This window comes from Barbus barbus (genome assembly GCF_936440315.1).
Source record: "Barbus barbus genome assembly, chromosome: 49".
Classification (NCBI taxonomy): domain Eukaryota; kingdom Metazoa; phylum Chordata; class Actinopteri; order Cypriniformes; family Cyprinidae; genus Barbus; species Barbus barbus.
Genome location: NC_136727.1, coordinates 9327459 through 9349604, shown reverse-complemented (window position 1 = coordinate 9349604; position 22146 = coordinate 9327459). Strand labels below are relative to the sequence as shown.

Here is a 22146-nt window from a genome sequence, read left to right as displayed (position 1 = left end):
ACATCCAAAGAAGAAAAAATATTAAATTTCTTATATACAAACGTAATAAATATAGACCTTCAATGTTCTTTTGGTGTCAAATTTAGTTATAAACGACCCACAAAATACACTAAACCGTTTTAATATGTATTAAAAATACATTTCCTCTAAAATGTCTGAAAAATATAATAAAAATAGGTTAAATTAGGTTTCAAAAAGCATTTTAATGACAAGGGCAAATATTTCAGAGATATTTTAACAGAATAAGTGTTGAATAGAAAAAACAAATCAAAGAAAAAAATGGTTAAATTAGTTTTTTTTTAACATTTTGATGACAAATGGCAAATATTTCAGAGATATTTTAACAGAATATATCTAATAAAAGGAAAAGCTTTGAATAGAACAAATAAATAGAAGAATTGATATAATAAATAGATTAAATCAACATAAATGATTAGTGAATACATATATAAATGATAAACTACTGATACAAATTATATAAAATAATAATAACATAAAACAATAAAAATATTATTATGATTACTTAATTACAGAAATGCCTAACTAAAATAAATAAATAAATAAATAACCAAAGAAAGAAAGACTTAAAAAGTTAAATACAAACGTAATATGCTTTATTTTGGTGTCATGTACTAAATGTTTAATCCATATATTTCAAATGACCCACAGAATTCAATAATTTAATTATATGTATTAAAAATATATTCAGAAATGTTTGAACGAAACATACATGTTATTTCATCAAAAAATATTATTAATTTTTTTTTTTTTTTACTTGTAGTCATTTCGCAGACTTACAAATAAGAAAAAGTAACTAAAACTAAAAGTTAACACTGTGTAAATACTCTATACACACCCATTTAAGAAAATACAGAAAACCTGAATGACAAAGCTGTTGAATGATAAAGTTTTTGTTATTAAAAACAGGGTTGGGTTTTTCAAAAATATTTTGATGACAAAGTACTTCTGCTATCAGTTTATCCATCAGTTCTTGGTTCAAAAAAAAAAGAAAAGAAAAAAGTTCTTGGTTCATTCCGAGTCGGACATGCTCACACACAAAAAAACATTCTCGGTTCACTGAGTCAGTTCACTCGAAATCCGCTCAGTCCGATTGGAATGAACCGAGCGGTTTAGTGAACCGGTTCATGTGATTCACTGAAAAGATCCAATTCAATAGAACGATTCGCCAACGAATCGGACATCGGTCTTCTGCGCATGCCCAGAGCTTATCCACCATAGCAGTGTGACTGGCAAGACTAGTTGCCGGAGTGTGATCGCATTGCCAGGAAATTCGCTCAATTCTTATTTGTGGTCAAGTCAAATCCATCTTAATTTATTTAAATCGACCCAACCGCGGACTAAGTTTATTTCTTATTTCAGTTGCGAAGAGCAGTTTCTCAAGCGCCAGAGCTTTTGTTGAGAAGTTCGCGTTTATCGCGGCATTGTTTGCGTCCATACGCCGGTTTATATTAACTTTATTACGGTCAGTGCGAAAGTCTCGCTCGGTCTCTTTATTCCCACAAGCGCACTTTGATACAAAATAACAATTTCTCGCGAAAATGGCCGCAACTACGTTAGAAATGGACGGCAGTGTAATGGAAGGGGTGAGTGTTCATTTTCCAGCCTTTTTATAGAATATCCCCGATTAAAGTTTGAATATTTAACATATTAGTATGGCATCGCCAGAATTAAATTTAGTAGTTGTCGGTTATTACTTAAAAAACAAATGTTGGATGTTTGTATTTAAAGGGAGGACAGGTTTTAAGGGTGTCTGCGGCGCTGAGTTGCATCCAAGGGGCGTCAATCAAAATCAATAAAATCCGAGCCGGTAGAAGCACACCGGGTTTGAGGTAATGAACAATCTGTTTTATACAAATTATATACTCATTTCTGAGGCTTTATGTACATTTAAATAGTTATTTATCATATGTGGAACATCCTCCATTGCCCCCCCCCCCCTTCCTATTCAACAGTGAATCATGAAACAAAGCAAAGTTGGTTTTTGGAGTCTAGTTATTCAATTTACACTTAACGTTTGGAGTCAAGCATATATATATACAACCATATATTAAGTGAAGCTGTTTTAAACAATTGTTTATCCCACAGAAATGCTGTTAAATACTTTTACCATGAATTTCTAATGGGGCCCTTTGTTAGTTGGCACTGAAGCACATGGCTACTTTCCATGTTATCCTTCACTTTTATTCCTTTAAAAGGTGTGGGATTTTATCGAAGCTCTTTAGTAACCCATATTTTGCTTTGTTGTATAATTTTTTTGCTGTTTTAAATATAAAGATGCAGCTTATGTAAAAAGTTATTAAAACTCAATACAGTCAAATTCCCTGTCAGTACAAGGAGAAAATCTGATTCTTTTAGTCTAAATGAGAGAATTTCGAACTGCATGTACTTAGTTTTCTCTTCAATTGTTATCCTGACACCCCCCCCCCCCCTCCCTGTTAAACGTCACCAGGCCTCAGCATCTGTCAGGTCTCGAGCTGGTGAGGGACATGTGCAACGGCAATCTGGAAGGAGCCACAGTGGGATCCACGGAAATTACGCTCACTCCTGGGAAAATCAAGGGGGGGAATCACATCGCAGACACTCATACGGCCGGGTAAATATTGTTTTTAGTCATTTACATTTCCTAGTTTGTTCCAAACTGTGAAATTACTCTAATTTGCGACAGCACGATGAAGCATTTTTGGTCCTAAGTGTACTTGTGTTGTCCGGAGTGTAGAAGCGTGGGTCTGCTGATGCAGGTCTCGCTGCCATGTGCCCTGTTCGCTCAGGGTCCGTCAGAGCTGTGCCTGAAGGGAGGAACCAATGCTGAGATGGCACCTCAGATCGACTACACGTTGAAGGTACGTGTAGATGTCTGTTTGCGCTCTGGGCAGAGTCATCAGCTGGACATCCCTCAATTTCTGACGTTCAAATCTCTTTTAGATCTTCAAACCAATCGCGGAGAGATTCGGAGTTCAGTTTGACTGCGATTTGAAAATGAGGTATTTGTGCGCAACTTTGGTTCAGATGTGATTGTAATCATTAAAAGTAAAAGCTAAAACATTTTCAAAAAATTTTGCGTCGTAAACAGAGGTTACTATCCTAAGGGAGGTGGTGAGGTGGTGCTGAAGGTGAACCCTGTGAAGGAACTGAGTCCCATCAACTTGACCGAAAGAGGAAATATTACCAAGATTTACGGCAGGGCCTTTGTGGCTGGAGTGCTGCCCTTTAAGGTATAAGATTGTTAACCTTTGTATTATTTGATTAGCTACACTGTTAACTACACAGCTTTATTGTTGCTAAATGGCCATGAAAAAAAAAACTCAAAATATTTCAAAGAAATGGCTTTAGTACATAGACTTGAAACAACAAGATTTTTTATTACTTCACCACATAATTTTTATTTTTCGTAAGTACCATTGGGGCGAAAAACTCCCTTTTTTCCCCTTTTCTTTTTTTTTACTTCACTACACGATTTACATTTCTATTTTTTTCAACTAGTCTTGAAAAACAAACCAAAAAAAGCTCAAACATAAACTTTTTTTCTTTTGGCTTCTATGCATTTTTTTTTTTTAATTAATTTATTTTATTAATGGAGAAAACGTCCTCCACCACAACAAGCTTTGTTTTTTACTTTGTAATTTTTTTTGTAACGCTCCTTAACTTAATAATTTTTAGTTTTTCGTGCAGAGAGAAAAATCTCCTAAACCACTGGTTTTTTAATTTTATTTATTTGTTAAATAGTTGACATTTTCCGTAACCAGGCTTTAAAAAAAAGCTCTTAAACCACAACATGTTTTTTCTTTTACTTCACTACGTAATTAGTGTTTTTTTTTATTAACAAACAATGTTGGACAAATAGCCCCTTAACGACAACATTGTGATTTTGTTTTAATTTTCTACATAATTTATGTTTGTAGCCTTAAATGCTCTTAAATCACAACATGCATTGTTTTTGTTACTTCACTGCATAATTTACGTTTGTTTCTCATAACTAGCCTTGGGGATAAAAGCTATTAACCAAAACATGCTTTAAATTGATATACTTACTGAGATAATTTACATTTCTTTCAACACTATCTAGTCCATAAGTAAACCACAGCATGCTTTTTCTTAGGCTTTAATCAGCATTGTTTGGAAATGGTGGCATTGATGTTTATAAAACACTCCATTTATTTTGCAACTGCTCTTAACTTCCCTATAAACTTTGGTCGAATTGTTCTTGATGTTCAGTTGGCGAAGGACATGTCCACGGCGGCAGTCCGCACTATCAGAAAAGAAATTAAGGATCTGTACATCAACATTCAGTCTTTGCAAGAGAAGGACAAGGCCTGCGGCAATGGCAACGGGATCATGTGAGTACATCCGATCTCAAACCATCCGCCGCAGTTGTTTTGTGATTCCGTTTTGCCTAACGTCTGTATATTTTGTGTCTCCTGGCAGAATAATTGCAGAATCATCCACCGGCTGCATATTTGCAGGATCATCTCTTGGCAAAAAAGGTAAGGCTTGTCTGGCTGCCCAGTCCTGAAGAATTAATTCACTGTGCTAGTTTTGGCACTAGAGGGCGATACATCACAATGAAAAACCTGTTCATTTCTGCTTTGAGTTTTAATGTGGACAAGACAAAGTCAGATTTCCTCTACTATGAAATTGCTATGAATTTAAAATTTGACTCAAATGTAAAATTTTTATTTCTGTTTTGTCTTCAGGTGTTTATGCTGACAAAGTTGGCATCGAGGCTGCAGAAATGTTGCTAAAAAACATCAGGCAAAATGGTTGCGTGGACGAGTTCTTGCAAGACCAGGTCAGGCGCACAAATTAACACGTTTTTCTGGAGAGTAATTATACATTTTATTTAACTTTTTTTTTTTTCCTGTAAGTAGGGTTGGGAAAAAAATCTCTAACCAAAATTTTCTTTTCATTTCTTTTTTTCAAATTTGTATTACTTAAAAAAAAAAATTATAATTATGCTGGGCAAAAAACTCAATCTCTTCATGCCTTTTTAAAAATTTGTTGCATAATTATTATTTTTTAAATGAATAACATTACAAAAAAAGCTCCTTAACCACAACATGCTTTTTTTTCTTCACTTCTCTACATAATTAAATTTTTAACATTGGTGTTACATTTGTTTTTTGTAGCTAGCTCTACATGCTTTTTGTTTTTCACATTTTTGTTTGTTTTCTCGTAGCTAGCCTTGAAAAAGCTCTTAAACCACAACATACTTTTTGTTTTACTTTGCTATGTATTTTGTTTCTTTTAATGTAACTAACGTTGAAAAAAGCTTCTTAATACAAAGGTGTTTATTTACGTCTACATAATTTACATTTCTTTATTTCATTGGTATAATTTGTTTTTTGCAGCTAGCTCTCAAACGACAACATGCTTTTTGTTTTGCATTACTACTTTTGTTTTTTGTTTGTTTGTTTTGTAACGCCTTAAAAAATGCTCTTAAATCACGTTGTTTTACTTTTCTACATAATTTGCATTGTTTTTGTGAATGACAAACATCAGAAATCAAGTCTCCTTAACCACAACACACTTTTTGTTTTTTTTACTTTGCGCTGCATTTTTTTTTTCAGTGCAACATAACAAAAACATCTTTGTCTGGAAAGTAATGCGTTTCTTTTCACAGCTTATTATTTTCATGGCCTTGGCGAACGGCACATCCAGAATACGAACGGGCCCAATAACTCTCCACACACAAACGGCAATCCACGTGGCCGAGCAGCTCACTAATGTAAGTTCAGATAAGCACTTTATAAGCACTTTTGTTTCAAAACTAGCCGACTTTAACTCGTTTTCATACATTTACAGGCAAAATTTGTTGTACGCAAATCAGAGGATGAGCACGCTAACAATGATACCTACATTATCGAGTGCCAAGGTGTGGGTGTCACCAATCCTAACTTGTGAACACATGGATTCGTCGTCCCCAGCTGAGATGAGGAGGACTTGTAGCAGAGACACACTACTACTGTAACTGACTGGATGACGCAAACATAACTTTATTATTTTTGTTTTATTAACTATTAATTTTTTTTGCGCTGACCACCGAATCTGTCCATATTTGTCCCCTTAAGAAATTTTCGTTTTTACTCAGGGTATTGCCTTACACTGTAAAGAAACGGACACTTTGAAGTGTTCACGCAATATTTGCAGAATCCTGACCGTTTTCGGGCAAATTCGCTTTTTCCGCACGCTAACACAAGCCTTAAAGTTTCATTAAACCCTTCCTATAGTGTTAACGATAACAATATCTTAACCAATTTGCATGGACGTAGTAAAAAACATGTATATCACTGGTAAATTAGTGCACTGTGTGTACGAGGAAAAGGTTTTTCATCCAAGTTTATGGTTCCATGTAGCTGCTTTGTTTTTTGTATTTAAGTCCTTTCTACATTTTTATTTTTTTCCCGAAATTTCCTTGCCATCTTATTCTATTTTCATTGACGTTCTTAGCTAATTTTGTCATTTTGACAATGAAAATGATTCATACTTGGTCATTATTTCTATTTGTTATTTATAAGATGGAATTTCAGATGTAAAATTTTTTTTTTTGCTTAATTATTTTTGCATTTTTTGGCTACTTTAGGTGACCATGTTCTTTTGTTATTTGCATTAAAAAATTGTGGAGAAAAAAATACAATAAAATGAGGGATAGACATACAATATTTCACCTTGATTCCGTGTTTTTTCCATATAATTGGATGATTTATCTGTATTTAAAGTGACCGTTCATCCAAAAACGAAAATTGTCATTTACTCAACCTCAAGCTGTTCCAAACCTGTGTGAGCTTGTTTCTTCTGTTGAACACAAAAGAAGATATTTTGAAGAATGATGTGCAATGAACACACAGACTTCCATAAGTAGCCATTGATTTCCATAGAATGGAAAAAATACTATGGAAGTCAATGGCTGCTGCTAACTGTCTGGTTACTCATACAGGCTTGGAACAACTTGATGGTGAGTAAATGATGACACAATTTTTGGGTGAACTATCCCTCTTTTAAAATCACACAATCCCAGGCTATTCTAATGTAATTCAGGCCTTTCGCATTTTTGTCCGTCTTAAAGACTCTTGTAGGCATTTAAAGCTGTTTTATGTGTCTTACACCCATATAAGGGGCTACTAAACGATGTATCAAAATCAAAGCACTTGTTAGGCTTACAATGCAAATCTTCACATTTAGCTCACCCTAGAGACGGCCTACAAGTGTTAGTTGTTGCCGGTCCAACTGGAGTGTCTTCCCTCGGCTCCTTTGTGCTCCAGGCCGGCACAATTACTGCCGGCAGATGCCAGAACAATAGAGGGAGCAGAAGAGAATAGGGAAAGCCATGTGATGATACGTGAATATGCATTGAGCTCTTGGGTCTGGAAAGGGCACATCTACATTCATAAAAGGAGAAGGCTGCCCTCAGGGGGCGATGGGTGTGGCTTCTGAAGCGTATTCAGTGGGCTGTCTGATCATTGGCTGTCAGCATCTGTTGCTGTGGGGAGTAATTAAACACTGGCAAAGCTCTAAAGGAAATCTCTGCATATGGTCTGCATGATCAAACTAATGAATGAATTTTAGCATTTAAATGAATTCATTTTATATAATGAAGTCTTTTTATATTAACTATAATTGTAAAATTGAGACTTTGTTTTAATTGATAAAAAGTCATGTAAAATATTTTTTTATTTGTTAAAACATTTTAAAAAGCTGCTGACACAAATTAGTAAATAAGAAAAACTTTGCTTATGATCTTCCTAAACAAAAAATTTATTTGATTTACATAATTGTATTTTCTATATTATATTTACGTTAAATTTATTATTGGGTTTTAAGAATAAAAAAATAGATTTTTGATAAACTGAATGGATGATTTGAATTTAAATGGAATTCAAACAGGGCATTATTAAAATTAATCAACCAAACACTGGCATTATTAAAATTAATTTATATAAATGATCAATGTGGTTATAAAAATGTATTAATTTATGAATTTTAAATTATACATTTACGGTTTTTTTTTTAGATGTTTAACTTTGTTAAAAAATTGTAAAACAAAGTAAAATTAATAGTAATGTAAAATGTAATATTGTATGTTTATGTGTGTATACTAATATATGTACCTTTTGTTATTTAAATCTGTTTTTATTTATAGAACAAATATAAGTATTTAAATAATAATAATAAAAAAATCTATTTAATCTGTTTATATATTTTAGAATTGGGATTTTGAGATTAATATTAAAGTTAGATTTTTAAAATTTGTTACAAATGTACAAATAATTAAAAAATATATTTAAGTGTTTATTAATTGTTTAAAATCACAAGAAGTTGCTGACCTAAATCTGCCTTGCAATGCCTTAGAAAGGTTGCTATGTAAAAAGGCTTAGCCTAACATAATCTACAGCCTTGGCATATGGGTTTGTACATAAATCATGCATGATGACAATGCTGTGATCAAAGCTGACTGAACAAAGTACATAAAGTTTTATGATTTTGCAGTTTGGTGCACAAATATGATATCATATATGACAACTAATTTCTGTATGACCTACTTATAAATGTAGCATAAAGATTAATGCTAGGCAATAATACACCAGTAATATTCAATGGACCACCACTGACATCATCTTTTGTTTTTGTATTAAACTCTAACAGTGTTTCTAATAACCGTACGCACTTCGCCCCACATTAGAGTAGATATGGTAACAGAACAGATAACACAAGCACACTGGATTTGCCGAAGCATGAATCTCCATGGTGATAAATCTATTTCAAACATTGGAGTATAATATTGGAGCATTTCAGTACGCACATAAGATTTTTTTGTCATGATATATAATTTTTTGTCAACAAATAAATACATTTTGTCCAAAGTTAGAAAGGGTCGACTTAGGCTTACGTTTTTGAGTAAATTTTGTTCTCTGTAAGAAAAAAAAAAAAATATATATATATATATAATGATCTTTGTCAGAAGATTATTGTATTTTTAATAATCAATACAATTTAAAATGAGATTTTTTTTTTTTATTAATTTGACATTATTTAAGCTTGCTAGTTACTAATTTATTTACTGTTTTAAATCGTGTGTGTGTGTGTATGTATGTATACATGTATGTATTTATATATGCATGTATGTGTATATCAGAATCAGAATGAGCTTTATTGCCAGGTATGTTTGCACATACGAGGAATTTGTTTTAGTGACAGTAGCTCCACAGTGCGACAGAATGACAGCGACAGGACACAGATAATAAAATAAATAAATAATAATAAAATATATATGTATTATAATAATAATAAAATATTAATAATAATGTACAAATATACAAAAAGGACAATATGCCAAATAGCACAAACACAAATAGATAATTCAGTATGTACAGGTATGTTAGGTGCAAATTTGAAATGTAATAAGTATGTGTGTTAAATAAAAAATTGTGTGTTTCATGTTTATTGTTAAGAGTTCAAATGTTCATGCGATTGATTGCCAGAGGGAAGAAACTGTTCCTAGGTCTGGCTGCTCTGGTGCTCAGAGCTCTGTAGCGTCGACCAGACGGTAACAGTTCAAAGAGGGAGTTTGCTGGATGTGAGTGATTTTACCAGCCCTTTTGCTCACTCTGGATGAGTACAGTTCTTGGAGAGTGGGGAGGGTTGTACCAATGATTCGTTCAGCAGTCCGGACTACCTTCTGTAGTCTTCTGAGGTCAGATTTGGTAGCTGAGCTGAACCAGACAGTTAATGAAGTGCAGAGGAAGGATTTGATGATGGCGGAGTAGTTTCAGCAGCTCCTGTGGCAGGTTGAACTTCCTCAGCTGGTGAAGGAAGCACAACCTCTGTTGGGCCTTTTAGCAATAGAGTCAATGTGAATGTGCCACTTCAGGTCCTGAGAGATGGTGCTGCCCAGGAATCTGAATGACTCCACTGCAGTCACAGTGCTGTTCATGATGGTGAGTGGGGGGAGTGCAGGGGGGTTTCTCCTGAAGTCCACGATCATCTCCACAGTTTTGAGTGTGTTGAGCTCCAGGTTGTTAAGACTGCACCAGACAGACAGCTCCTTAACCTCCTGTCTGTAAGCAGACTCGTCACCGTCCTGGTTGAGGCCGATCAGTGTGGTGTTATCTGCAAACTTCAGGAGCTTGACAGAGGGGTCTTTAGATGTGCAGTCATTGATGTACAGAGAGAAGAGCAATGGGGAGAGTACGCAGCCCTGTGGAGCTCCAGTGCTGATCGTACGGGTGCTGGATGTGTATTTTCCCAGCCTCAGTAGCTGCTGCCTGCCTGTCAGGAAGCTGTTGTTCCACTGACAGACAGAGGTGGGCACGGAGAGCTGAGTTAGTTTGGGCAGGAGGAGGTTTGGAATGATAGTGTTAAAGGCCGAGCTGAAGTCCACAAACAGGATCCTCACATAAGTCCCTGGTCTGTCCAGATGCTGCAGTATGTAATGCAGTCCCATGTTGACTGCAACGTCCACAGACTTATTTGCTCTGTAGGCAAACTGCAGAGGGTCCAGTAAGGGTCCAGTGATGTCCTTCAGATAAGCCAAAACCATTTTTTCAAATGATGATCACAGATGTTAGAGCCACAGGGCTGTAGTCGTTAAGTCCTGTTATCTTGGGTTTCTTGGGACGGGGATGATGGTGGAGCATTTGAAACATGAAGGGACTTCACACAGCTCCAGTGATCTGTTGAAGATCTGTGTGAAGATGCGGGCCAGCTGGTCAGCACAGGATTTCAGACAGACTGGTCACACCGTCTGGGCCTGGTGCTTTCCTTCTCTTGTTCTTTTTGAAGACCTGGCGCACGTCATCGTCACTGATCTGCAGTGCAGGAGGGGGGGAGGAGGTATGAATGGTGTTTTTTCAAACCTGCAGTAGAACTCATTCAGATCATCTGCCAGTTGTTGATTCTCCACAGTGCTGGGGGATGGTGTCTTGTAATTGGTGATGTCTTTCAGACCTTTCCACACTGAACCCGTGTCACAGGAAGACAATCCTTTATACAAGTTAGATGAGTCTCTTTTTTAATCTATTTTGGCCACTGAGCAAAAAAACCCCAACTTACAATGTCGTCTACGTGACCTCGGTCACCTCTTGTCAGCCATGTCAATAGCTGACGTCCAAACACACAAAATGAAAACACTAATTTTCTCTAGCACTCGTGAAACCTGTAATTTACTTTTCCATGAGACCTGCCTGTACAGAACCAAAACAATAGCTAGCATGCTCTAAAAAGCATAGATACACTATATGCGACACAATGACAACCTGGAACCATATCCGGAGGAAGAAACGTCACAATAGTGCACTCTGTTCGGAAAAGTAACGCAAGGAACCTTGAAAGTCACACCTTGCCAGGAGTGTAACACGAGCAACATGTGAGGAAACCTGAGCGGGCTGAGTGAACCGGATCCTCCCCATTCTGTTCCACTGGCACACTCTGTCCCCGCAGACCACCGCACATTTTGGTCAAGGGTCTGTTCCAGAGGGTCGCACCAAACCAGCTCTGCTAAACCTCCATGAAGGCATGTCAGACGCTGTATCCTGGAGATCCCAGGAGAACAGCGAACGGAGCCAGTCAGCCACAGCCGTCCACAAGGTCTGGATCTCCTTAGTAGGAGGTAAGATGGACTTTGCTTAAAATTGAACGTTGTTTATATGACTTGGAAGTTGCTGGTGACAGCAGTCCTGCTCAGTTTGACTGAAAATGATACCACAGGATGCACTGATGTCTCCAATAGTACACACATATATATATATATATATATATATATAGAGAGAGAGAGAGAGAGAGCGAGAGAGCGAGAGAGAGAGAGATAGTCCACCCAAAAGCGAAAATTTGAGTTAATTTACTTATATAAATATACTTTTTTTTTTTTTTTTTTTTTATTAATTTGCTTTGAAAAATATTTACAATTTAGATTTTCTAATTAATACAAATTATGTAAAATTAATAAATGCTATTAATGATTAAAAATACAAGAAACTACTGGAAAAAAATAAGAAAATCTTTGCATATGGTCTGGATGACTAAACAAAAATAAATTCATTTCATATTTACAGATACATTCATTTATTTGTTGTTGTTAAATATTCAATCAAAACTGATAATTTATAAAAGGAAATTTTTTGATAAAATATTAATTTGAATTGACACAAATATTCAACTGTAACAAATATTATAATATTTTGTAAATGACTGAAATTAATATAATTATTTAAAAATATTGTATTATTAAAAAATACAAGATTCTACTGGCAAAAATAACTATATATAATAAAATCTTTGGATATAGTCTGATCAAACATACAAAAATGATTATTAAAAATGTATTCATTTTACATATTTATTTTGATCAATTTCATGGGATTTTGATATTACTGTTTAAGTTTGGATTTTTTAAATTGTTAAATAATTACTATTTATAATTTTATTACATTTATAACAAAACAAATACAATTATTACACATGCAGATATTTTGAAGAACCTTTTTCTCCATTCAATGCAGTTCAGTGAATACCTAAATAAATGGACCCCACTGACTTACAAAATATCTTCTTTTGTGTTTGGTGCAACATGAGGATGAATAAATCATAACACAATTTTCTTTCTTTTCTTTTTTGGTTGCAACCAACACCACCCTCGTTTAAGGCTCTACAAGTATGCTAATGTAATAATATAAAAAAGAAGCACAAGCTAGTTCTTCTAGCCAAGGGGCAGCAGGTTCACTGTGTTGTTTACTCATTTGCAGATTATTCAAATCCTATGCGCAATGCACCAAACATCCTGGTTTGCTTTGCTTGCTGCCTAAGCACGTAAAAACAATACAGAAAGATCAGTCTGAGCTGTCATGAATGGACCTACATTACTAATCTACTTCATGACGTCCATCTGCTCACGCTGAAGTATTTAGAAGCTGCGGTGACCACGGTGTGACCAGCCTCATACATGATCTCTCCAGCTGCGGCTGTGAATGAATGACCTGCTGCCGGCCAGCCATATTTGAGCTCAGTGTTACAGACTGTCTGATGACTCGTGTGTTTGGCTTCACAGATGATACTGTGTGCAATAAAAACAAAGACATATCTGAAAAACAGACAGATAGATAGATAGATAGATAGATAGATAGATAGATAGATAGATAGATAGATAGATAGATAGATAGATAGATAGATAGATAGATTTGCCTCCCCTTGCTGGGGTGCGTCGAAAGATGATGATCTTGTATCGACGATAGCCAGAGATATTGTCGAAAACATAAATTATTGGCAATCTTAAAAGGATTTGGCATTTCCAATTAATGTAGGCCTGTTACATTTTTATTTTTATTAGGCCTATTATTATTGTGAAGTTACTTTTATTATTAAATTAAAAGTACAATTAATTTGCCCCGCAATAATTACCACATAACTGACGCGCTGCGAGGATAAGATTAGGCTATATTTACTCCTCAATTAAAATGTTTTTTAAAAAAGGTCTATTACAAGGTTACAAGTTCTCAGGTGTGAATGGGGAGCAGGTATGTTAAATTTGGTGTTATCGCTCTCACTCTCTCATACTGGTCTCTGGAAGTTCAACATGGCACCTCATGGCAAAGAACTCTCTGAGGATCTGAAAAAAGAATTGTTGCTCTACATAAAGATGGCTATAAGAAGATTGCCAAGACCCTGAAACTGAGCTGCAGCACGGTGGCCAAGACCATACAGCGGTTTAACAGGACAGGTTCCACTCAGAACAGGCCTCGCCATGGTCGACCAAAGAAGTTGAGTGCACATGCTCAGAGTCATATCCAGAGGTTGTGTTTGGGAAATAGATGTATGAGTGCTGCCAGCATGGCTGCAGAGGTTGAAGGGGTGGGGGGTCAGCCTGTCAGTGCTCAGACCATACGCCGCACACTGCATCAAATTGGTCTGCATGGCTGTTGTCCCAGAAGGAAGCCTCTTCTAAAGATGATGCACAAGAAAGCCCGCAAACAATTAGCTGAAAACAAGCGGACTAAGGACATGGATTACTGGAACCATGTACTATGGTCTGATGAGACCAAGATAAACTTATTTGGTTCAGATGGTGTCAAGCGTGTGTGGCGGCAACCAGGTGAGGAGTACAAAGACAAGTGTGTCTTGCCTACAGTCAAGCATGGTGGTGGGAGTGTCATGGTCTGGGGCTGCATGAGTGCTGCCGGCACTGGGGAGCTACAGTTCATTGAGGGAACCATGAATGCCAACATGTACTGTGACATACTGAAGCAGAGACTGGGCCGCAGGGCAGTGTTCCAACATGATAACGACCCCAAACACACCTCCAAGACGACCACTGCCTTGCTAAAGAAGCTGAGGGTAAAGGTGATGGACTGGCCAAGCATGTCTCCAGACCTAAACCCTATTGAGCATCTGTGGGGCATCCTCAAATGGAAGGTGGAGGAGCGCAAGGTCTCTAACATCCACCAGCTCCGTGATGTCGTCATGGAGGAGTGGAAGAGGACTCCAGTGGCAACCTGTGAAGCTCTGGTGAACTCCATGCCCAACAGGGCTAAGGCAGTGCTGGAAAATAATGGTGGCCACACAAAATATTGACACTTTGGGCCCAATTTGGACATTTTCACTTAGGGGTGTACTCACTTTTGTGGCCAGCGGTTTAGACATTAATGGCTGTGTGTTGAGTTATTTTGAGGGGACAGCAAATTTACACTGTTATACAAGCTGTACACTCACTACTTTACATTGTAGCAAAGTGTCATTCCTACAATGTTGTCACATGAAAAGATATAATAAAATATTTACAACAATGTGAGGGGTGTACTCACTTCTGTGAGATACTGTAGATAGATAGACTGAAAGATGGACTGATAGATAGATAGATAGATGACGGATGGACAAACAGAAAGAAAGGCAGACATCAATTTGTCCTAATATTCAGTAATGTTCAACAATGTACATAGCAAAACAATAGCAATATTGAAAAAAGTAGGGCACTGAGTAAAACAACACAAACATGAACTGATGTTTCTCTCAGAGTAAAACAACTTCTCGTGCTCTGATTGGTCGAGCGAGAGTTAACCCGAGTAACATCCTTCCGTGCCGCTGATTGGACATCTCCGCACCACGTGACGCCCCTTTAAGCTCTTTCTTGACTGACCGCGACCAAAGATTTCCACCTAATGACCAGAGCAGAATCGCCATGCAAAGGATCGCGACTCGTATCTGCTCGGTTTAAAACGGATCTATAATACGACGACTGCGAAACCCTCCTGTGCAGATACTCGAAGCACTTTTACGCGGGATTTGGGATGTCGATATGACGCACCTTGAGTTGTTTTAACAGCTTGGGAAGTTGCAGCTTTTTTCTTCACCTTTTACGCGTGGAAGAATGCCACAAGATTCAAGTGCCTTGTTTACACATTTCATTAGGCTTTTCTGTTCTTGAACTACCCGGAATATTTGCGCCATCAGTCCAGAGAGAAGTAGCATCCGTTGAGAGGAAACGGATTTTAAACCAGCAGTTAGTTTGTTCTTCTTTTAGAAATAGCTGCGCCTCACTCGATGACTCTCGACAACTTCAAACACTCCGCGATACTCACGACTTTGTTTAAAATGGCTGAAGATAATGATTTAATAGGAGCGACGGAGTTTATTAAAGGTGAGTTTACGTTGCTGAGGAGCTTCTGTTTGGCTAACTTTGATTCATTGTGTTAACTTGCCTCAGCCGGAGACGTACTTGCTTCAGATACCTGCACCAGCTGTTGCTGTGTGTTATTGAATATTTTCTCATCTTTGTAAACTTGCAGCAAGTTGTAATTTATGTTTTTGATGTATTCCTTTTTGCAAGAAAAAATGTATTTGTATTATTTGTATATAAAAACGGGTCCACAGGTAATGCATCAACCCTGTTACTGTAATAACTGTCTTTTATTAAAATCTCTTTATAAAATATGTGCAAAACATTGTCATGAAGCCATCACCTCTTTAGGACACATGTTTTGTCTTTTTAGAAAGTCTTAAATGGTCAACCCTGTTAGTCTTTTTTACAGTACAGTATTTTGTACAGTAAGCAGAAATATCAGCATTATTTTTAATAACTTCAAGCACATGCCTAGTGATGATGATAAATTAACTGTCAACCCTGTTATTCCTGCTAAATATACCTTCATATACTGAACTTTTTTTTGTAAGTGTCACAATGCAGTTTATACTAATGGTGGCACTTCTTTGTGTGATAGAATATTTTTTAAAACCCATGTGAATTCATAGACAAGTGGATTAGATTTGTGGAAAACTTATCTGTCAAAGTAAAGTAACGTACTTCACATTCATATTTTAGTGTATTTAAAGCTACAGTGGAATAAGTCCATTGTTGCAGATGATTAAACCCAAGCCAATAATCCGATGATAAAATCTTATCTCTGAAGAGTATTAATAGATGTTTTATAACTGTACTGGCTTGTTTAATCAGCCATGTGTAATTTTTTTTTTTTTCTTTTTTTTTTCCAGATCGACTCTATTTTGCAACATTACGGAGTAAGCCGAAAAGCACCGCAAACACGCATTACTTCAGCACGGATGAGGAGTTTGTGTACGAAAAGTGAGTTTTCCCTCCCTCAGATATCTTTCAGAGCCAAAACCCCCAGCAGGCGGGAAGCTGTTCCAAAGTCTGTTACATAACTCTATAATCGAACGCTTCCTTTAGTAAAAGTTTCATTTTTATCTCCAGAGTTCCATAATGGATCTGTCAGTCATTTGTTTTGAATTTCCGCATGTGGGAAAATGAGAGAAAAATGGAACTAATGTTCTTCGCATCATTCTGACAGATTTCTGAAAGAAAACAGTGTTTGAGGCTGACTTCCAACGATAGGTCTTTTTAGAAGCCTCTTATCATAATTGCAAAATACAATGTTCGAATGACGAGCACATTCCATTATACAAATGCATTGCTTATATTTGAAATTGCAAGAATGAACACAACGTATGCATAGTACATTCCAAACGAGAACAAGATTTTTTTTTGTCTTTCTATATCAGTTTAATACCTGAATTGGCTTTAGTCCAGGTGTTTGGGCTACAGATTGTGGCCTCTGGCAGTCAAAGGCCCCAGCCCTTGGCCCTATTAGCCTGAGCCATTCCATCCATGTTGACTATTTCAATAAATGTATAAATTAATGTTTTTACTTATTAAACAAAGTTTGTTGTTGCTCTCTTTTATAGCTTTTATGCCGATTTTGGACCCCTCAACCTCGCTATGCTGTACAGATACTGCTGTAAACTCATCAAAAAGCTCAAGGTGAGTCAAACACCTGCTCGATTTGTTACATTCCTCTTGAAGAATGTGCAGTATGTTGCTACGCCAATTTAAAAAAGCTGAGGAATTTGCACTCACGCCCCGTTGCTGGATATTTTGGGCTGTCTGATGTGCTGATGTTTCCTTTGTTTGCAATATGGGATGGGAATTTAAACTTAATGATACAGCACTGAACTTCAGCTACAGCTAGAAAACATACCATTCAGCCCTCACTTTATCAGGCCATCAGCTGGTTTTATGCCACGTCTGTAAGGCAAAACCTCATGTGCTCATTTTAAATAAAAGCAACTCTGACCAGAGGCCCAATAGGATACATCACATGTACCTTTTAGCCATGTCTTTTTTAGTCTTTGTCTCACCTGTCTTGACATTTTAATGTTGACTGAGAGTATCTCCTGGGGCCACAGGATGCTCTTGTGTCAGGGCCTCTCTGAAGCTCAGCAGTTCAGGCTGTGAAGAGATTTCTTCTTAAAAAGAATATTCTGGGTTCAGTAAACTTGCAGTGTAATGCTGATCGAACAAAAATTAATTTGCTCTTGTCCCCCATCTTCATTTAAAAAAGTACATCACTCTGAGAAACTTATAATGGATGTAAAAGAGGCCAATTTGTAAACAACAAAATACTCAACAATAAAACACGACCTAAAGAATATGAGCATTTTCATTATGATATTAGTGTGAAAGAATCCCTTACTAAGTTCTTCTGTATGAAGTTATATTTAGTTTTACAACTTTGTTGCCATGACAAATCTCTAAAGCTCGATCACTTTGGGGATTGAACCAGTCACCTTCCGGTTGCCAGGTTTAAACTTATCTACTAGGCCAACGTTTTGCTATTGAAGTCTTACTCACCATTGTCATGGCATTTACCAGAATGTCAGCAAGGTACAGATTACGACCTACTTCGGTCTCAATGCTCACAGTCTGTTGAGAAAGTGAATTGCGTGTTATGTCACCGTTCCTGATCTCTTGGGCCTGATCCTTCCTTCTATCAGATGTAACAAATGTTGGGATTAGGTCTGACCTTTTTTCTTTCATCCTCCCGGATTTTAGCAGCAGCTACTGGCGTTGGCCTTGTCCCATGGTTCAAGGATTTATGGAGGGGGATTAGATGTCCGAGTAGTGCTTTGCACACATCAGTTGTGATGGGGGAGGGTTATGGGATCCATCCCAATCCATCAGCTCCCAGTTTTTCTTTTGATTGCTAATATAGACACCGTTTAAAGGGAACTGTTTTGTATTGTTTACGTCCTGTGAAATTATAGTTTTTAATGAGGTTACACTACCTGCTTTCCAAAACCTAGTGAACTTCCTTGGTTGCTACTCCCTACATAGACAGTTACCTTCTAAGTAGGGATGCATTATTATCGGATATTATCGGACTGATATCAGAATCGGCCGATAATGGCTTTAAATGTAAATATCGGCATCGGCTCGATAGGAAACATTATGCCGATATGTTTTGACTCTTTTGGATCGCTGCATTTAATCTGTGAAAGCATATACAGAATGACGCGTTCGGTGTGTGATAGAGTCAACAGTAATAGCATTCAGTGACCGCCTCCCCCAGGTCCTAACGCCTGCTTTGTAAGGAGTTTTAATCTGTAGGGGGCGCTGTTGGCCTACTTCTAATTAAATTAAACGTAAAATAGCCTACACGACTAATATTTAGACTGTTTCTGATTAAATAAAGCAGTAATTGATGTCATAAAATGAGTATGTTTTGGTTTAAAGGTCAGAAGCTATAGCTTGCATGAAAAAAAATATCACAAACATGACACTTGTAAATTAAATTTTATATATACTGATTTATTCATTAATGTGTAATGTTTCATTTTTTAAACAATTATTTATTTTCAAAGCTTCAATGTGCTGTCAAAAAAACCTTTGTAGTGAGTGGGGCGGGGCTGAGAACCGTGAGGCCGGTGGAGTTAATGATAATGAGCGACACCTGCGCCACTCACCGGTCTCGAGTCCCACGGAGGAGCTTCCGGAAGGATAAAAGGAGGAGTGACGACAGTGGAAGACGAGAGAGGACCAGGCCTGGACTTTATTTGTGTTTTGTGTGCGGCAGTCGTCCGTGAGGGGCTGCTGCTTTACTTTTGTGTTTATTTTTATTATTAAACTTGTTTAAATGTTTGCCGGTTCCCGCCTCCTCCTTCCCGATCTATGAACTGTGTTACATTGGTGCTGAAACCCGGGAGGAAGGAGGGAAACGCTGTCAGAGAGCCCTCGCTGCTGAGGGGGATCGCGGTGCTGAGGAGATCGGGCAGCAGGAAGTAGCGGAGACCGGTGAGTGGCGCAGGTGACGCTCATTATCATTAACTCCACCGGCCTCGCTCCGCTCCCATGGCTCTCAGCCCCGCCTCACTCACTACAACCTTCATTATGGTTTATTTAATTCTAACAAATAAATTCTTAATAAAATCTAACCAAAATTACAAATATTTTGCTTATAATTTCTGCACAGGAGAGACTTGGTGGTGTTTCCAATCAAAAAGGAAATATATTGGTATTGGCCAAAATTATTTGAAAAAATATCGGCATATCGGCAAAAATCCAATATCGTGCATCCCTACTTCTAAGGTAGCATTTAATCTGAAATGTGACCTCATAGGTGACTGATTTAGAACACTACATAGGTACAACTTGGTGTGCCACACAAAATTAAACTCCGTTGGTTCCTGTAGATTTACATCAGCGCGTTGCTAAGCTAACAGCACAAACTTTGTGAACAAGTCTGTTTTTTTTAATTAGAACTTTATATCATTACTTTTTAAATGAAATAAGTACATTGTACACCATGTTAGTTTTCTGAACTTGTTGTGATGCATTCTGGTACCTTCACTAATGATGACATATGGTTCTTCCTAATAATTTGGCTAAAGGTTATTAATAGTGCAATCCAGCCACCTGCCTTTTGCAAAGTACCTCTGCTGTTTAGGTAGGCAGATCACTTGGTTGTGGAACGAAGTTACAATGTTCCTCTGCTTGAAATGTAGTTGTTAAGATTCATCAGTCTTCAGGAGCATAAAACGGTTAACTTGACACGACTCCAACTTTAGTTTCCAATTAACCTAAATTGAGAGGTCAGCAAAGAGGACCAAATCCAATTCACACAAGAAGTTTATAGTGTCCTTGTAGTGATTAATTCCACTGACATGTCCACTTTCTTAAGCAACTGTGCAAGTGAAAGGAAGGCGTTTGAATAATAATCAACCATTTTATCTTTGTGTTTTGTTCTGTGTTCCTAAAGCTGGCAAGGTGTAGTTCTCTGATGTGTTCATGTTTTGGAATATTAAAGGTAAAGTTCTGTGGTAAAAGCATGTGTTTCCCTCCTAACAACTTTCACTATGTCCACACCCTTCCAACCACATGCGAATGTACCCGCCTGTGTGTAATTTACAAGTTGTTGCCATAGAGATTACTTTTTTTTTTTTTCCTAACCTCATCGGTTTGGGCCTGCATGATTGGTTGTAGGCTGGAGCAACCAAACAGCAAGAAGGGAAGCTTGGGTAGTGTCTGTTCTAGTATCTGGTTATCATAAGATCAGCTTTCTAGCATTGCTGAGCGGAGCTTGAGCAATCTCAAATTGGTGTTTTTAAAGCACAATCTGAATAAAAAAAACAGTCAATCTTGATTGCTATTATTTTTAAGCTGAATTAAATTTTTTACAGACTTCTTCCCCTCACTAGCATAACCACCTCCTGCATGTGGATGTTGCTGTTTTACATGACAATTAACTTTCTGAGTGATTGTTAACATTTTGGTCATTGATTTGCCTGTAAAGTAAAAAAAGGGTTCAACCCTGTTACTTTGACTCTGTGAGAAGAGATGATCCGTAGATGGTTAGAGAAAGGAAAGGATATTGAGTTTCCAAACTAGTTGACATTCAATATCGTTTTGCTTATCGATTTACCTTGGAAAGATGAACAGGTTCAACCCTGTTATTGTGACTCAATGAGAAAACATGACCCCTAGATCATCACTTTCCAAACAAGTTGGCATTCAATATTGTTTTGCTCATTAGTCCACTTTGGAATGATAAAATGGTTCAACTCTGTTACTAAGACTTTGAGAAAAGATGCCTTCTAGATCGTCACTTTCCAAACTAGTTAACATTTTGGAAGGATAAAAGGGTTCAACCCCGTTACTGTTACAATACTATATTGTTACTATATACTCTGAGAAAAGATGACATGTACACCTTCACTTTGCAAACTCGTTGACATTCAATATTATTGTGCTTATCACTGGAAAGATACAAGGTTTCAACCCTGTTTTTATGACTTTCCAAAATTTTGTAAAGCTAAGACAGCGAATATTTATTTAAAAAATTAATAGAGGGGAAAAAAAGGCTAAAAAGTCTATTTTTAAGAGGTTCTCCTGTAAAAATCTCTCAGCATAGAGAGCTTTTGGAAAATTCCTTTCTTTAGTTTTGACTTCGGTATATCTCTTTTTCTTTGGGGATGGATTGTTGGTGGACAAGTTTGAATCCTCATTTGTTCTGCCGGCAGTTTATTTTCTGTTATCCCACCTCAGCCAAATCTTTACTCTGCAGCATGTGGTGCGACACAGGAACAGATGCTTTGAGGGCTTTTCAGTTCAGCTCAGCTCCGGCACAGATTATGTGCATGAGTTGCCTTTTAGCAGCTACATGCTGTCTCACTTGCGCACACATTTCGGCTCACCTGCAGCACTTCCCTGCGCGTTACTGCAGCAGCTGGGGCAGATGCTAGAACATCTGTCTCCAAATTCTCTCATGTAAAACACATTCAATTGAGTCATGCAGAGAACACCAAGCTAGTTTAAGCACAAAAAGGGTGTTTGTTAGGCGTGTGAAATTGGTTGAT

General features: G+C 37.2%; 2 protein-coding genes across 6 annotated transcripts in view; both read left to right on the top strand.

The window, feature by feature from the left end:
• The first annotated feature begins 1220 nt into the window (after positions 1–1220).
• Positions 1221–6681, top strand: LOC306867456 (RNA 3'-terminal phosphate cyclase-like). Its single transcript, XM_079413113.1, has 11 exons — positions 1221–1604; positions 1750–1850; positions 2471–2614; positions 2738–2861; positions 2944–3002; positions 3092–3233; positions 4234–4355; positions 4444–4502; positions 4713–4807; positions 5639–5743; positions 5821–6681. The coding sequence occupies exons 1-11, from the start codon at positions 1560–1562 to the stop codon at positions 5917–5919; spliced, it is 1095 nt and encodes a 364-aa protein (XP_079269239.1). The 5' UTR covers positions 1221–1559; the 3' UTR covers positions 5920–6681.
• Positions 6682–15109: 8428 nt separating this feature from the next.
• Positions 15110–22146, top strand: part of LOC306867228 (dual specificity protein phosphatase CDC14AB) — a 56466-nt gene continuing 49429 nt past the window's right edge. For 2 of the 5 annotated variants that reach the window (XM_079412823.1, XM_079412825.1), the window contains exons 1-4: positions 15112–15637; positions 16489–16579; positions 17200–17275; positions 20550–20597. In XM_079412823.1, the coding sequence (XP_079268949.1) occupies positions 15541–15637; positions 16489–16579; positions 17200–17275; positions 20550–20597 (312 nt within the window). In that variant the 5' untranslated portion in view covers positions 15112–15540. Of the gene's footprint in view, positions 15638–16488; positions 16580–17199; positions 17276–20549; positions 20598–22146 lie in introns of all 5 variants that reach the window. The other 3 variants (XM_079412827.1, XM_079412826.1, XM_079412824.1) reach the window with 2 other exon arrangements.